Source organism: Ammospiza caudacuta, chromosome 9 (genome assembly GCF_027887145.1).
Source record: "Ammospiza caudacuta isolate bAmmCau1 chromosome 9, bAmmCau1.pri, whole genome shotgun sequence".
Lineage (NCBI taxonomy): Eukaryota > Metazoa > Chordata > Aves > Passeriformes > Passerellidae > Ammospiza > Ammospiza caudacuta.
Genome location: NC_080601.1, coordinates 24233053 through 24251421, shown reverse-complemented (window position 1 = coordinate 24251421; position 18369 = coordinate 24233053). Strand labels below are relative to the sequence as shown.

Sequence of the window (18369 nt, the reverse complement as noted above, 5' to 3'; positions counted from 1 at the left end):
GAATAATGAAATTGGCACCATTATTTTCCAGTAGCTCTAAAATTTAATTACAGGAGAAAAGTGTTCTCTCCATCCACCATGTTTTTACAATAAAGATAAAAGATTGTTATGTGGCTTAAAGTTATATCAGGAGACACCTGGTCAGGGGTTACTTGTCCATTACCAAATGCCCATTCCCATTCCCAGGCTACAGCCTGTTTACTCAAAACAACCTGAGCTTTCCGATGGGGTTTACTTGAATTAAAAACTGGCTTATGCGGGTGGTGGTTTTGAAGGAATCCTTGACTGTGAACCGCCGATTTCAAAGGCGAGTCCTAATGAAGTTCCTTGAGGCACTCTAAGCCCTGTGGATAGCAAAAATGGGCCGGGGCTAAGGAACGTCAAGCAGGTGACAGCGCCTTGGTTTTGCTTGTGGTTGTTATGGCTCGAACTGCGTCAAGGGTTATGCCACGGGCGTGCAAATACTTGGCCACCTGTCTTAATTGTAAACACTGCTTAATGCAGCAAACCCAGCGGTTCCGAGAGCCGGGGGCGGTAACGCGAGCCCGAGGGCTCGGGCAGGGCGGGCGGGGATCATCGGCGGCGGCAGCAGGGCCGGTGCCACCGCGGGCACCAGGCACCCCTCGCCCGACGCCAGCCCTCCCTCCCCGCCGCTGCCGCTCGCCCGCAGAGCGCAGCCGGGAGGGACCGGCCCCGGCTCCCGCGGGGCCCCGGCGGCCGCAGCTCGCACTGCGGCGGGCGCGCCCCTCAGGGCGCAAGGCCACGGCACCGCCACCCCAGGGCGGCGGGGGGGGCGGGGGCCGCGGGCACCCAGCGCGGCGCGCGGCCGTGCCCCGGTGACTGCCGGGCCTGCCCGGGGCGCGGCGGGGGCGGGCGGCGCCGCAGGAGGGCGGGAGCCGCCGCAGTGAGGCCGCGCGGGCGAGGCGGCGGCGGCCGTTGCCATGGCAGCGCTGCCCCGGGCCGGGGCCTGAGCGGAGGGGCGGGGGCGCCCCGGGCCGGGCCCGGCAGGGGAGGGGAGGGGGTTAAAGCGGGCGGGCGGCGCCGCGGGGGTCGCTGCCGGGGGCAGCCCGCAGGCGGGGTGAGCATGAGCCGCGGCGGGGGCCGAGGGCCGCGCTCCGAGCGCACAGGGAGGCTGCGGAGGTGAAGCCTCTTCTCCCTCGCCGGGCGGGATGGAGACTCTTGGCGCTGCAGAGGACGTGTTTTATGAGGAGGAGGAGGAGGAAGTGAACTGCTACGACTTTGAGCCTCTGCCGACGCTGCTGGAGGATGAGGTGAGTGCGGCAGGTGCGGGGATGGAGCCGCCGCCCTTGCGCTCACCTGTAGTGAGGCGGCCGGGCCGGGGGCGCAGCGGCCCCCGGGAGCGGCCAGGCCGCGGCTCAGCGCCGCTCGCTTTCCGTGTGTTCTCCTGCCCCGCGGTCCCTGCCGCCAGCCTGGGCTTAGCCCATTGCCGTGCACCTTCTCCACACAACAGCAAAGTCATGGTCCTCGAGTGCGGGATGTCTCGTCACTGCTGTCCTAGCCGTGGGTTAATGCTGCAGTCGGCAAGTACGTGTCCTTGTCGCACTCGATCAAGGGAAATTTACATGGGCAAAATAATTTCCCGAAGCTGCCAACCACTTCTTTTGTACTGCCGTATATTGCTGCCCTGTGCTAAAAGGCCTTTGACCCTGGGAAATAAAAATCAAAAATATCAAACTGTTAAATCTGTTTCTTCTGTTGTTATGCTGAAAACCTGTAGCTAAAACCAGTTCTTGTCATTGCATTTGTCTGGCTCTGTTATTGGTTTTGTCCTTGCTTTTTATTGCTCTTGCTCATCTTTATATCTTTTCACATGAAGTGTTTCTTACCCCCTCATGAATGTTGGGGCAAAATGTTTGGAGATACTTTGCTTTTATAAGTAAAGGCTTGGTGAACTGTATGTGAGCTGCCCATTCCCCGAACCAAATCTTACAAACTTTCTGACTTGCCATGTCAAGAATCCATGCTGAATCAGGAGTTAAATGTGAGTTTGAAAATGCAAAGCCCCTTTCAGCTTTCCTGAGTCACCCATTGGCTTGGCAGTTTGGCTTTTCCACTGTCTGTAGTGCTCAGTGCTGTAGGCCCTCTCAGGCTGACCCATGCAAAATCTTGGTGGAAGGTGGTAATGGCCTTATTTTTTACACATTGGCTTAAATACTTGGAGTATTTTCTCGGAATGGAGAAGGCTAAGGGTCAACGCTTCTGTACAAGAAAGTACGGAACCTATTTTTCATACCTGCTCAATGTATACTTTGATTGTGGGTTCCCATGAGTCCTATCTATTTAATTATTACAGAAACATAGAGTTTCAGTATTTTTCTTGGGAGAATGAGCATGACCTATCACCTGGTGACTAGGTAAGTTAATAAAAAAGAGCTGCTTCGAAGAGTAATCAGAGAGCTTACCAAGCCAACCCGGTGTTTTTCTTCAGATGTGATGAATGTAATGGATGGCATTTGCCACATTTTCTGTGATTCTGGAATAGAATGTTTTGAAGTTTGTGTGAATTATTGTGGCAAAAAGGTGTGAGAAGGCTGTGAGTGCTGTTGTACTGAACTCTGAGCTACTTAGTCATTTAGTGGAGTCTGCTCTTCTTGTCCTTGTACCAAGTATAAAGAATGATGTTGGTGTCTGATGCAGGTGGTATTTTGCCAATATGTGAAGCAGAAATCTACCTGAGCTGAAGAGTAGAAAATGCTAAGGATGAGGGTGTGTTTCCATTTCCTCTCTTTACTAGAACTTTATTCATTTCATACTCCTTAATATTTGATTTCAAAAATGTTAAGAAATGGTATGTGGCCAATTAATTTTTTTATTCCTACTCTCTCTTAATTATCTCTGCTTAATTATATGCTACTGAACAGTTTTGTACTTGCTGAAGAAAATCTGAGAGAAAGCTGAAAACTAAAGTGAGTAGTTAAGTGTGGTTGTGCAACAGGTTTACTTTTTGTAGTTCTTAGTGTTAAAACCAGACGCTTTCATAGTGTTAAAACCAGACACACGTGTCTTTTGCTGAAAGAGACAAAAAAGAGGCTTTGGTGTCTCTGATATTTACCATTTGAATGAAGAGGCTTCCAGTGGTCCGAAGTACTGAAGCAGCTGCTCACCAGAAGTTTCAGCTTGCCAGAACCTCCTGTGTTTGAGTGTTAAAAGGATGGTTTTTTCCACAGTGGTACCTCTTGGTCTGTGTTGCTTTGGAGATACAAGCCAGCCAAATGCAAGTCTCAGTGTTTTCAATGCCTCATTCTCTACAAAGGCCTTGCTCAGCTGCAACAGCAGCTTTAATAACTAAGGTCAAGGAAGAGTGATCATTTGGGAAATTTGTGGTTTCTCTGAAGTAGGTAACTTGCTGCCCTGGAGCACTGGAAATAGAAAGGCCTGCAATATGGTGGTGGTGGTATTTTGCTTTATCTTTTCTTTGTTAGTTTTATTTTTACCTAGCCATCCACTGCTGATGGAAGCCATGGAACATTCATAGGACTTTTTTTCCTTTTCTCTTTTTTTTTTTTTTTCTTTTTCTGTATGACATAACTTTCTCATCCCTGGGAAGGAAGATAAACTAAGCTTATCTGACATTTGAGCATTGCCTTTCGTTTACTTCCCATATAACCACAAGACAAAGATGTTTTGTAGGTTTGTGCTGTAGATATCATTGCTGGTAATTGTTATCTGCAGTGGAGTTCAGCCTCAAAGCTTAACTTAAAAGTTCTCTCAAGTCCTTATTGTGACTGGAATGTGATGCTGAGGCTGTCTTACAGATTGCAGGTTTAATTTTTTTCATATACACTCTAAATTGAGCCTCTTATGTCCATATGCACAGATCAAACTTAGTTTTGCATCTTGATTAGTGAATCATTCTTTTATTTCTCTGTTGTGGCAAATGCCATCGTGTCGCCTACCTGGAGGATTCTAGGAGAGTTAAAAATAATTGCTCATTCATTGCTTTGATCATAGAGTTTCTATTTTTTACTTTTTTGCTGGCCATAAAATAAGAAGTGGATTGCCTCTTTCCAAGCCTGTCCTTATCCCGCTGCTCAGTTTGGTCAGTTTCAAAGCCTAATGATTGTAGGAGAGTTTATTGCCATGCGTTTTTGTTTGCAGATAGAGGAACCTCTCTGCTGCTCTTCATGCTTGCAACAGCTTCCCTATGGAAATTTGCAAAGCCTCCTTATCCACCCTCACACTCTGATGGCAGCATTACACAATTTTACTGAGCATAGCACACAGAAAATAAGATTTTGTGCTGAGATCTTTTGCTGCTCATTATTATGTAGGACTGAATTTGATGAGACCAGGATCCATGATTAGTGCTAGAAGGCACTGAAATAATGCTGCCATTAGTAAATCAATCCACGTCTAGGCCATGTCTATAAAAAATAAGACCATTGAGAAGTTAAGTTTGCCAAACAGCAATGAGTGTGCTTTATTTCTTACCTCATATTTATTTATTAAGCATTATACTTTAGACTAAAAAGCACAATACACTTGTGGACTGAGGTTTGTTTCTTATTTGAAGGATATTATGAAAGCAATGCTTAATTCTCTGAAAGACAGGTTAATAAACTGTTAACCCTTTCTGTATGTGTTAATCCAAATATCATTGATGTTCTCCAGTGCTGGAGTAGGTAAAGAAATTTTTAACTGTTCTCCAAGGGATTAAAAGTTTAAACTACTGCAATTTTCTGAGCTGTAAGATAGTTCACATCCTCTTTTGCTGATTATGGCATAATTTATTTTTTCTCTCTGCTAAGCAATGTATATCTGCATCTTCTGTTAAGGATATATTTAATATCACTGTGTAGTTAATAGTAGTTATAGCTCTGATACAAAGTGACTTCTGTAGATTACCTTCCATTTTTGTTACCTTACTTTTCCTTATAAATGGAATTGATGTTTTCTTTGTTTGGGTTTTTTGTTGTTTTTTTCTCCTCGTTCCTTTAAGTTCATGAAGACTTCTGTAGCTATGGGTAATGTATTGGGTTTGTTTTCCAAAAATATCCATAGAGAGTCTGGTTGCTTTGAGTCAAGCAATGTTTCTGACCATCTTGACCACGAAAGCCACATTAGAAACACATTTGTTTGGGAATGGACTCATAGCCTTACTGTGATAATAGGGTCAATACGAGTTGACTGCAGTTTAGGGCAGCAACTCAGAAACTTAAGCCCATGAGCTGTTTTGATCACTAAAAGCTTTGGATATAATGGGAAGGCCTAGGACAACCAAAGTGTTTGGTTTTAAGTCCAAATATAAAAATGCTTCTTCTATGGCATGTTTGGCTTTTCAAAGTTTATTAAATGGTCTACACCACTAAACTTCACAACAGCATCATTTTTAAGACAGGCCAATGTAAAAGGTATTTTTTCCCAGTTCACAAATGGTAGGGAGAATTGCTGTGAAGAGAATTTTTAAGTAGTTTATATAAAGACACCTGGGAAAGCTTGAAAGGCAGGGATGAGACGAAATGTTTTCATTTAGTCTCTCTGCTTTTACCTCCAAGTGGTCTGTTTCCTTTGATGTAGTGTTTATGTAACTTACATATCTCCCATAGTATTTTTTTTTATGTAGGCATACTGTGATATCTTTGTTCAGGTTAACTGTGCGTCTTAAAACATCTCTGTGTTAAGAGCAAAGTCATGAACTTGGTGTTTCTTGGGGTGTTAATCAGTGTCCTAGAAAGTCTGAGAACTTGCTGGAAACATTACTTGTAGCCAATTGTGTCAAATATAATCTATGATACAGAAAGTAGTGTCATGAAATCCAGGGTAATTTATTAATTCATATCTTGGCAGGAGAATGTGTCCCTTGCTGATATTTTGTCACTGCGGGATAGCTGTCTTACTGAGCAAGATATTTGGGCAATTTGCCTGGAGTGTTGCCATTCTTTGAAGAGCATTGCCCATTCTGCAATCTTCCAGACACTCTGCATCACTCCTGACACTTTGGCTTTTAACACCAATGGCAATGTATGCTTCATGGAACAGCTCAGTGGTGAGTATTTATGTTCCCAGGCTGTTTGTTTTAGAACTGTGCAAACTCATGGCGAGAAACCGCAGTAAAATATTACATTCTATTTTTAAGACTTCCAATTAAAATAAAGATAAAATAAAACTTATTTGAGAAGGGTTGTATATATTTTCATGTGAAACTACATGTTCAGTTTTATATTTGATGAACAAAGGCTGTTCTGAATTTGCTTAGAAAATTCCTCCTAGTTATTTTAAGACTTATCGAGGTGATAGGTCGTCTTTATTTCCATTTTAAACACACAGATTATGTACTTGTGTGTGCAAGTCTCTACCTTTGTAAAGCATGTCCTTCACCTCTTATAGATCTTCTGATGTCACAGATATATTCTGTTTCTAGAGAAGTCTGATAGTCGGTGTATCTTGGTGACTGTGGCCATAAAAATGGAGCAATTCTATTGCATATTTGCTATTAAAAAGGAAAGTTCTCTCAAATAAAGGCCTTGTTTTTTTTATGCTCTCTCTTGAATAAAAAATTATTACTTTTTAAGTAATGATTTTCAGACTTGTCAAGTATTGGGACTGATTGAGAAATGAATTTTAATATGTTAAAAAAACAGTATTTAGTAGCATGGAAGATGTTCAGGTATCATGGCAGATGAACAGGGAGATGCTTGACTTTAAAAAACTTCTTGTTTCAGCTTGGACAAAAAAAGCATGTTATGGTTGCTGGTCCTTTCTCATGTGATGCATCTCAAGATAAGTCTTCAGTCTCTTAATGATTTTACAGAAGAAGAGTAAGGAAACCAAACAGCTCTTACTCTATGGTACTTCTAAAATTATGTTGGCTCATAACTAGGAGAACCATTCTAGTCCAGATGCACACCAGTCAAGTTTTTGTTGTGATTTCTTTAGCCTAATTTATTTTTAAATCTCTGTCAGGATGTTTATGCTTTCACACAAAATCTAGATCACAGTACTTAGAAAAAATACTAGAACAAAATGAGATAAGATACCATTGCAACAAATGAAGATTTTTTGCCTTTTTACAGTTAGTCTTTCATATAAATGAAACATCATAAAATATAATTAATAAAGATTAAAATATACCTTTATAATTGTTGTGATGTTTTTTAAATTAAATTCCTTAAATAGACATGAGACAACTTTTAGTTACATATTAATAGGGTAATGTGGAATCAATTTCTTTTATTTTAAGGAGCTTGTCATACCTTGAAATTAAAAAATAAAAAGAAGCTGGCTTTGTATAAGCCAAGGGTATATGAAAGACTTGTTGAAGAGCATAAATCTAGTGGATGAAAAATGCCCCTCAGCTAAGATCTTTGCTTGTAGCTGGGGAAGAGAAAAATCAATTCCTTCCTAAATGTTCTAGTCTAATTGAATAGCTGGCAAACAATTGATCCAGGAATGCTGTATTCATGTATTTAAAATGTGAGAGAACAAATTCCTGTGCAAAGCAAATGTACGAAGATTTAGTTCCCTGAAGTCATGTTAGTCCCTAAGGAAAGACTTTTCATTAGTTCTCTATAAAGAGAGATATGTTTTCCATAGGAATGTGAAAAAGTGACACCTGTGTTCTATTTCTCTCAGGCTTCACTGTGTCTTTGGCTCTTTCTCTCAGATTCTCTCACTGTTTGGTTAAAAGATAGTGTGTTGGAGGCACTTGAGGAGGTTGTCCTTTTTGCTTCCCTGCAGTTATTGCCTATGGATTTATTCTTCCAGAAGAAAATTATAACCTCTGGATTTGCTTTCCAGTGAGAGAAAGTGAACAGGCTGTCATCTCTGCTTTAGCAGCAAGTTCTGCTTCCTGCAAGTTCCGTGGTGCTAACGTGACAACCATTCAATAGGATATTCTGCCAAGGGCTCTGATACCTTCTTGTCTCTTCAGATCACACACATTCCCATTGTAAACATTATATTAAAAGAATACAGTGAGCTGTACTAGTGATAAGTTAAATACTTTTACAGCCTTTAAAGTGTTCTGTGGAAAGAAAGGGAAAAGATAGTGAGGAGATAAAAAGGAGAAGTAGTCTGCAGATGGGGGAGGGGGAGAACAAAACATGTCTCTGTTAGTTCCCCTCCCCTTCAGCATCCTCTGCCCACCCCCAAAATCAGGAAAAAATATGGTGGTGGGTAAGAAATGCAAAATTGGTTGCATAGCCCTCTTTTTCAGTAGGAAAGTACGTTTGGGAATGTCCTAAAGAGCTGTAAAGCAGTTACTGTTTCTAGTCATCCATACCACCTAGCTATAACATATGAATATGTTTAAAAAGTCCTCTCTAGTAGTCTCTGCTACAAAACTGGTTTTAATAAAAACTTTGCATTTCACTCTAAAGTACAGGCACAAAAGCTAAAGTTATGATGATTTAGAATTAAAACTGAAGTTATGATGGCTATGCTGTGCCTCTGAACGTACTATTTTTTTCTTCTTGTTGAGAAAGGAAACATGCTTTTTGCATGTCAATCATCTTGACTTCCCAGAAGGATAGACTAGGTGAGTTGGATATGTATGTGGAGAGTAGGCTGCTTTGTTGTGCTCCTGTTGAATTCCTTGATGTTCTTTACTGGGTTCATGTGACGTAAATGCAGTGTGATACTGTGTACCTGCTTGGATACAGAAACAGCATCAGACTCTCATAACATGTTCTTTTCTTCTTTCCACCTCCTCACTCAGAATTGGCTGCTGCAGTAGCTCAGTTCTCTGCTCTGCAGCACATGCATGGGCTCTTTACTTCCTCTACTCTTTTATCATAAGTAAAACAAACTAAGCAGGAAGGTCAGAGTTCTAAGCTGGCCTGTAGATGAAGAAGCAATTAGCTGTTCAGGCTGGCTTTGCTGCTTGAACCCTTATCTCCCAGGTCTGTAATGGAAAATAGTGAGTAGAACTGTCCAGTTAATCAAATCAAACCTCTAAGCCACAGCTGAGCCGCACCAGCTTTGGTGATAACTGGGTCCAAACATAAATGCCTGAAGGTAAGAAGTGGTAGACATGTTAAATGTATTTCTTTGTGAGTGTTTAATCTGTTTTGTTTCTTAGTAGGGAAGTTATGATACCTCTTTGGAGAGAGCTTGAAAACCACACTTTATTTTACTTCCAGCACTATAAACATGGATAACAAGTTCTTTGTACAGTGGATTGGAGTGAAACAAAATACTGCTGTACAATGTTTCTTTTGTATCAGATAGGAGCGTGTCATTACACTTGTATCATCAAGTTGGTTTGTGGTTTTTGTAAACAAGACTAATTTCTAATCTGGCATGTTTCTTTTTGTTTTCAAAGATGATCCAGAAGGTGCCTTTGTTCCACCAGAATTTGATATCACCGGTAACACTTTTGAGGCAAGTTCATAAATTTATCTGTAAAATAGAGGGAGAGGTTAATACTTTTAGTACCTCTGGCAATACCAAATGCTCAGCATTCTCAGTATATAATTTTAGAACTTCTAAAGATTGTGAGTAGTAAATGGTGCTATTTAGATATGTTTTGTGAAAATAAAAAGTAAACTTAAAATGCCATTTTAATTTTTGGCATAAACATTTGTTCACTAACTGTTAAAATGTGAGAATCTATTTTGGCTGAATAATGTGTTACACTAAACCACAGCTGGCCTATATTATGTTCACTGGTACCCTTCACTGGTTACATTGACTTGTTTGGGGACTAGCCATGAACTTTTATGACTAAATATAAAATTTGTTTGCTATCCTCTTCAATAAAATAATTCAGGGAAGGGTAATAAGCAGTTTTATCTTTGATTTAATGAAGAAACTGATTACTGTCTGTTGCTTTGCAATGCACAAATGCTCTACATTGTTAAATTAAATTAGATTTAAATTGTTTATACTAATTCATTAGCCTCCCAAGTCAACCATCTCATTGCCTGCTAAAGGAGCACTTGCTTGCTTAATATCCATTTTCTTAATACAATATTTTTTATTGCATGTATTCTTAGATAATTCAAATGCTTTAACTAGCAACGCATTTAACTCAAGGTATATTTTAAAAATCTGCTTCTTTATATCTTGAAACAAATATCTTTTGCTTTTCAGAGTCATAGCTTTCATAGTCATGTTTATAGTTCTCTGTTTCTTGATGGGGGGAGGTGGGAAGGAGGAGGAGGAAAAGTGAACCTTGGAAGTGTGAAGTACCACATGTTAAATGAGAATGATAAGGCAGGAAGGGTGGTAGAATAGAATCTGAAATAGTGCAGTCTTTGAAGGTTAAAGAGGCAAAAATTCAGAAATTCAGTTGTTGCTATGCTTTATTAATGTATGTACATATGCCAGCAGAGATCTAGTGATTTTTGTGCTCATTCCCCTCCTCATCCCCATGATGGTTTTTGGGGAGTCTTTCTTTGAGGACAAGGATAGTTAAGAGGTGGCCTGCATTCCCTGCAAACTTGGCGACTGTATAAGCCTTTATATTTAGATGTGGTTGAGGAAAGCGAGACCCAAAGGTGACTGGTTTTTGTTTCTTTCTTTTTGTTGTGCTTCTGAAGCTGTACTAAGGATTTTACATAAATATGTTCTTCATCCCTTAACAAGTTTCCAAGACTTGACACAAAAATGCTTACAAGATTTGCGGAATTACTTGCTCCTTTGGCCAACTGATTTCCCCCAACCCTTTTTCCTTGCCTAGTAGTTGCTGAACTTGTCTGCATAAAGTAAATAGATGCACTGAAAGAGTGTCAAAGACTAAGGAGATGGAACAAGGTGAAATAGGAATTTGGGAAGACTGTGGTAATACTAAGTGACCTGAAATTTTAGTTCCATCTGATAGACAAAGCCATTGTATTCCGTTTGGATAAAACATATTTGTGTATAGATCTGTTGTTTAACTCTTCTCTTTCAGCATGTACAGGCCTGTTAAACCCCAGTGAATCCCAAACCCAAGCACAGCACAATCAATTAAACATTCAGTGAAAGCTGTTTGAGTCAGGAGTAGCTCTGAACATTGACCCTTTTACTCCTTTTGCAAAGGTCAGTGAAGGTACACATTTGTGTGAAGAAGTTGACATGCTCTGCCTTGTCTCTTGTGACATGGGCTGAGTGCACTGATTTCTGTAAGTTGCTGCTGTCTCTTCATCTAGCAAGTTGGGAGGCCTTCCAAAGCAGGGAGAGCAGGGCTGTGACAGTGTCCTGTTGCCTCACCTGTTTTTCCCTGACCACCCTAGAGCAATATACAAGGCAGAAAAGCAAGGGCTTTCCCCTGCATTAAGGCAGAAATATATTGTTTTACTCTGGGATTTATGTGCATTTGGTCAGCCATTTATAGGATTCAGACTATTTGTGAAACATTCAAAGCTTTACCTCTTACCATGTGTAGAGTTTGGTTGAATTTTTAAGTGCTTTAGTACCAGACCAACTTCTGCCAAGGATTCCATAGTGATCTCTGCTTGTTTTTACTTTTGCAGATTCCAAGACCTCCAGTAGGTTAATGCTTATGTACTTGTTTCAAGGGTTTTATAATACTGTAATCTTTCCAAGTTGACCATTTCCTTCTTGGTGTTGATACTTCAAGTTCTTCTCTTTTCCAAAAGTATTGAGACTTTTTTCTATCCCCTTACCCCTATTATAACCTTTTGCTATTGCAGTAGCAGAATAGTAGTGCTTTGTATACATCTCCTGGCCTGTTGTGTTTTCTCAGTGTTATGAAGTTCTTCGATTACAATAAGCTGCCCTTTATACAGGGGTGTCAAGTGTCTTGAATTAAGTGCTTGCTCCTTCCTTGGTGATGACCTGACTTGGTTCTTCTTTGTTGGAGTTTTTCAGCTGCTTGGTCTGCTTTGTTTAGAACAATGGCAAGTAGTGTTTGTATTGAAATGGTCTGATTTCAATATAAAGAGAAAAGAATTGGTTTTGGAACTACTAATTATGTTCAGGATGATCTTTGATAGCTGTTACTCTAGTGTCAAAGCTTGGCTCCTTTGAAATAGTTATGTCAGCCAGAGGTTTTGCTTGATTTGAATGCAACCTATTTTGTGGCTTCTAAAATGGATACACACAATGAGATCTGTATGGCTACTGGATGACTTCTTCCCCTTGAACTCTTCTTTTAAAAATCCTTCAATTAAAGCTACAGTTATTTCAACAAGAGATGTTTTGTTTCCTGCTTGGTGAATTACTGATCCAGACCTCTAATGGTATTGTGACTCCAGCCTAATTAGTTGCTAAACTTAGCTGGCACTCACAAGCACACAAGGGTAATAGACACAGGAAACAAATTGAAATGCATTACTGTCCTGGTGTCTGAAACAACACTATTAAAGATGTCAGTTTCTAGTTGGAATTTCAAATAACTAGAGATCTAAAGCTTTGTCCAAATGACAATGCACAAGACTGAAAATTAATTGATTTCATGTGGTTGGTTTTAGACTTGTGCCTTCTTTCTTGACCTGCTCTCCATTTGTTAAGTAGGAATAATAGCACCAGCTTCAGTTACTGCTGAGAGTTGGAAGGTGAAAACCAGCCCTTCAGTTTCAGTATCAGGTGTAAAATAGACTTTTTAGAGAGAAACATGGTTAAGAAGGAATTAGCTGTGAAAGGGGCTTGTGGTACTGACAGTGAAGTGCAGCTGAACTTTCCATGGTGACTTTAGTGCTGCCACAGTTCCATCCTCTGGGCTTGGAGGAAGGATTGCAGTTTCTGAGCAACTGAAGAGACCTCGAAATCACTGTGTTGCTAAGTAGTTGGAGTGGCATTGAGTAGGGTAGTTCTGGAATGTTCTCCGCTTCCAGGTGTTTGCGTAGTTGCCGTACAAGGACAGAAAGGCAGCCCAGCAGGTACTGCTGGGCTCTAGGACAGTACTGAATTAAAACAGAGAATCTCCTGTCTATCTGTTCGTGTTATTTTTTTCCTCTAACTGTGCTATCTCCTTACAGACTTCCATTACCATTGTGCTCTAGTAAATGTACTGTTCAGAACTGATGCTGAAAGGAGAGAGAGAATAGGAGTTACACTTTAGAGTTATGATCCATACTGTAACTGCTAAAAAAGGTGAATTTCTGTACAGTACACTTAGTATCATTTGCACTTCTTCATGCAGATGCAGGCATATGATATAACTGTGCTCTGTAAGTTTTCAGATGACTGAAGCTGTCACTTGCCTGCATTGATGGAAATATCTCAGTTTCTCCTTTTCCTCTAAGCTGGAAGTTGTGCCTTAATTTGCTATTGCAAGTATTGACCATGTCTTTGTTCTCACTGAATCTTGAGCTAGAAGTCCATTAGAGACATCTGGATTATAAATACTAGTGTCTAATTTTATCATTTTCTACTCATCATACTGTAGAGAACAACAAAGAATGTGAATTTTTCTGTTCTTCAAAGACAGGAAGAGGCTGAGATGCAAAAATACATAATTGAGACTTCTTCTAAAATTTGCCCTGATTTTGCCTTCTAAATAGGAAGAACTTCAGCCTTTTTCCTGATGAAAATGGTTCCTATTTCATTTTCTTGCCCTGAGCAGTACAGTGTTAGACTTGTGAAATTTGACCAATGGGAGGCTCAACATGAATAGTTAAATATTGTTGAGTTCATTAATAGCCTTACTTCTATCACTACAATACAAGATTGCCTCAGGTTAAAAACATTGCCTGTCTCAAACCAGTTTCAAATAGCTATTTGTCTGCATCACAAAACTGCCATTGAGTCTCACACAGAGGTTCATTGATGTGGAACACCACATTTCTAAGATATGAGCTTTCAGTGAGATGAAGGACTGATGTCCACCATGTGTGAGCTTGCATTTATAATCATTTAATAATGTGGCTATTCAGTTTCGCTTGTTCTGGTGAATCTTTGTAATAGAAATCAGTGAATTTTCACTCTTGTCTATTTTTTTTAATCTAAGGAAGATGGGATAATACTTCTGTTAATAACTTATTTCAGTATTTGGAGGTGATAAGATGCAGTAGTTTAGAAGCCTCAGTGTGCAGCAGGATGAAAACCTTCAGAAATTAAAAGAACTGAAAAAGTGATACAGAGTTAAGTACTACCTTGAAGAGAAGGGTGGGTTAGTGATGGGGAAGAAAGTGAAGTTCACATTGCGTCTTTTTCTCATCTAGAGCTTGTTCTTGCTTTTGTCTATCAAGACAGGAGTGGGGTGTGCTGATACCTCACCTGTGAGAGAATCACAGCTGGAAGAGGCTGAATGCTGTCACTATCTTTGTTAGAATGTCATGACTGTCAACTTGCAGTGGGCTGTAGTTGATTTATATTATATTTTAAAATAAGTCCAAGCATTTCACCAACCTTGAGAAGAAACAAATGTACGTGAAGTGGTAGAAATGCTGCGAATAGAAAAGATACAAAATAAAATGTTATTTCATTGTTTTTGAATACTAAATTATTAAGATTCATATAGCTTTTTCCTATGAAATGTGACAAGGCAGTTGGAGTGATAAATGCAGTATACATGTGAATATTTTATGTAAGTATAAATGCATGGGTTGAAGTTTCAAATGAAACATCGTGTTCTGCAGAATAGATAAAGAAAGGTTCAGGGGGTGTGTGTGTATATATATATATGTCAGGCTTACTGAAGAAAACTCAGCAGACAGTTTCATGCTGCAGTATTTTTCAGTGCCTGATCATTACTGACTGAGTGCTCTTGTCTCAGCTGTTGGTCCTTCTCTAAATGTGAAAGCCTTCATCTTTCTCCCAAATCCAAACAGCAGATAGTATAAAGGAAGTCTTGTCTTTGTGACCTTGCTAGTCTTTTAAAGCAGTAGCTTTGAATACTGTGATATTATCTCTATTGTTCTATTTGTCTTTTGCTCTCAATGCAGGATGAAAAAAGAAAACTTTTATATGTTCTCCTAGATGGGTTTTTGGTTTTGTGTTTATCTGACAGGGGAAGCAAGTCTTTTGAACCACCTAGTGCCTTTTTTCTTCAATTCTGTTTCCCTTAGTTTTGTGTAGCCTCCCCTTGAGACTAATTCTATCTAACAGCAGTAAGGCTTGTCATCAGCAAATGGTAACTTATCTCTTCCTGTAGTCTAAACCATTCGATCTCCTGAGCATTATTTAAACCTGTCTTTTCCTTCAGTGACAAAAATAAATTACTTTCATTTGTTACGTCTGCCTCTACTGTGCTATAGAAGAGAAAATGGAATCTTCCTGTTCTTGCTTTTACATCACCATCCCAGTTGAGGTCCCTTTCAGGAACTTAGGACTGAGCAAACACCCTTTAGATGCTTTACACAAAGTTAACAAAAGGAAGAATGAGGCAAATGGAATTTTTTTACGTCAGTCGTTTTGGGTTTTTTTTTTCCTTTTAATGCATAGGCTATCTTAAAGTTTATAATTTGATTACCTCAAAAACCTACAGCTTGTTGCTTAGTCCTGAAGTTGGAGTTGCAAAGTTGTCATATTGGTCTTGGCATTATTAAAGTTAAGATATATAATTTTTCCCCTAAGATTTCTGAAGATTCTGCCCTGATGTATAAAAGAATTTTTAAATTATCTTATTTAAAAATTTTTGTGTGGAAAAGATTGAGAGTGAAGACAGACCTTTGTGTTCTCTCTTAAAACAGATGGGTTTTGTTGTTGCAATTTACTTTTTTTGAAGCCTGAAGGGTTTTGTTGGATAAATTTGTGGATAGCTTCCATCATGGGCAAAAAACTATGGCAAAGAGAAGAGGTTGTTTTCTCCTGTTACACATGCACAGTGCCATAAATCTCTGGGCTTCTTAATGCTAAAGATGCACAGATGTTTTGGATTAGTTGTTTGTCTCCAACCTCTTCCATGTAAACTCATTGGTGCTGATACTTTCTCAGCTATGGATGAAGTTGTCTTCTTTAGTCCTCATATCATTATCTGTCAGTTTCTGGTGCTGCCCATTCAAACTCATTTCTTTGATGTATCCATCATCATACTGGTCTTAGTTTTCTCTGGTCCTTTCCACTTATTTCCATCATTTACTCCTTAGAATGGTTAACAATGCTGTTGAAATGTAATCCCAAACCCTTAACAGCACCATGGAATTATGCCTTATCATTAATTTTTATCAAAAGACTCCTCTTTCATTAATTTTATGTCTGTTTTATGTGCATATTCAGGTCACTGAAAGATCATTGCTACTCTGGATCGGGATAATTTATACTCCCTGAAACAATGGCAATTAATTTTTACCATTGCACGAACTGAAAATAAAGCCATTTCACCAGCGTATGAGTACATTTATAAAATGCCACTATTTCTGAAAGGTTCAGGAAATGATTGACTTAGAAATAGATGGTAGATGCCTTCTTAATCTCCAGCTAAAGTTTCAAGACTAGTTCAGTTTCCCCTGTGAATTAGATGGTTGTAGAGGATTAGGTTGTTGAGATTTAGTCAACAGAGCCTTCAGGATTGTGACAAAATGGTTGTCACTCACATGTCACTGTCCTTAGTTACAGCATTTCGGGAAACCTTAGCAGAATAACTGTGAACATGCTTTTGAAGCTGAGGATAGTGTCTCTTGGGAAATGTATTTAGTGTGACTTAAGTTTTCTTAGATAACCTTGCAACATGTTGTGAATTAATCTCTTTGTATATGCATACTCGAGGATTCTTGAACTTTTTAGCCCTTTCACCAAGTTTAAAACTAAAACAAACAAAAACAGGGAAAAAAACCCACTCAAACAAAAAAAAAACCATCAAACCCACAAGCCAACAAACAAACACCCTAAAACAAAAAAAAGCCCTACAAAACAACCAAAAACCCCAACCAAATTTCTTCTTTCTCTTGACTGTAATACTGCTTCTATGCTTAAGTAGAGAAGGAGCAAGGTTTACTTTGGCAGAAAACATTCCCCTGTGAAACAATCAAACTAAAAACATGACCAGTCTGAAATCAGCCCCCAACCCTCCCTCACCAAATGTTTATGTTCCTGTAATATACAATGAGAGCTACCTACCTTGGCTGCTTCTGTCACCTCCAGCTGTTCTGTGAAAATTGGTGATTTGAAGATATTATGCAGAGAGGTAAATATAGAAGTGTCTGACCAGCTTTTTACATTTTGCAGTTCATCTTATATATGATCCTGATAGAGAAAAAATAGAAATCTACATAGATTATTTTGTTAAGGAAGAGTTAATTGGTTATTGTACAGTAATGAATATTTTATGTGTCAGTCTGGATGTCATTGATTCATGTCATGGTAAAAGAACTGGAATGCTGTTCTAGTGTATTGGCCCATAGTGTTCTTATATGAAAGTTCAGGTTTTTACTTCCAAAATCTGTAATAAGTATCCCTCAATACAGAATGATGTGAATGCATTACTCAGAGTGACAGACTTTACCAGTAGGCACCGTCTCTAAGGTTTAAGAGTAGGGGTTTTTTTTAATAACATACTTCAGTAGTATGACTAATATTGTATTTGCTATAAAAAAAAAAAAAAAAAATCCTACACAGTTGAGGGAAGACAGAGCCAGTCTGCTCAGCATGCATATAACTGTTTCTCAGGCTTCCTTGTTTCTATGCCTACAGGGAATAAGTTGTGTTACCTTAATTAAGTGATAAATTAATTACCTATGGCAAGTAACTTAAAAGTAAGGAGGTTAATGGCTGATAAATCATAAGGAGAGCTGTGACACATGAAGCTCCGTTTCAAAGGGAGTTTTTTAAAAAAACCATTGTTCAAGAAGCTTTAAAGGTAAATGTGAGTAACTTCTGCTATCTAAACCTCTGAGGTCTTCAGCAGGTTTTTTTTTTTCAGCATTCTTCCTTACCTGTCATAATTATACTTATTCAGTCATGCAGGAGAAGAGTCAATTGGTGTGCTTCTCATCCGTGTTGGGGTGCCTGATCTTTGTGATTTAAGGGAACCTAAAAGGGGGATGGAAGTGTAAGAAACCTGTTCTTAATTTGTTTCTTCACTCTGCAAATACATGAGTAATTTCCTGCAAATAGCATGGTTTAAATTTGCTCAAGATTCTGGGCATGTTCATCTTCATGTGACTTCCAAGAAGAAAATGAATCTTTACTGAGATAACAGTCAATGGCTTAAGATAGATCTGTCTTTAGTACAGTAGTTAAAATAACAGCAGCTTTTTGAAACTGTATTGAGGTCCATTTGAAAAATTTGTAATTTTTTTCCTCATTTCTGGGTATAGCTTTGAATTGGCAGTATTCCTTTACAAAGTGATTACTACTATAGATGCTGGCAAATTGCTCTATGGACAACAATCAACAGAGCCATATGGAAAGCCAGATCTGTAGCTGTTAAAATAATGTTTGCAGGTGCACAGAGACTGTTGTAAATGTATCTTATGATTTATTTAAAAAAAAAATAATCTTCTGTCAAAGAAGACCTGAAAAGAAACCCCTGAGGTTAGTCAAAAAGTATGAAAAAAACTTACAAAAGAATGAAAACCTGAT

General features: G+C 39.3%; 1 protein-coding gene across 1 annotated transcript in view; it reads left to right on the top strand.

Moving 5' to 3' along the window:
* The first annotated feature begins 1169 nt into the window (after positions 1-1169).
* KNDC1 (kinase non-catalytic C-lobe domain containing 1) overlaps positions 1170-18369 on the top strand; it is a 56823-nt gene continuing 39623 nt past the window's right edge. Inside the window, exons 1-3 of the mRNA XM_058810740.1 lie at positions 1170-1271; positions 5809-6007; positions 9284-9342. Of these exons, the coding sequence (XP_058666723.1) occupies positions 1170-1271; positions 5809-6007; positions 9284-9342 (360 nt within the window). The remainder of the gene's footprint in view (positions 1272-5808; positions 6008-9283; positions 9343-18369) is intronic.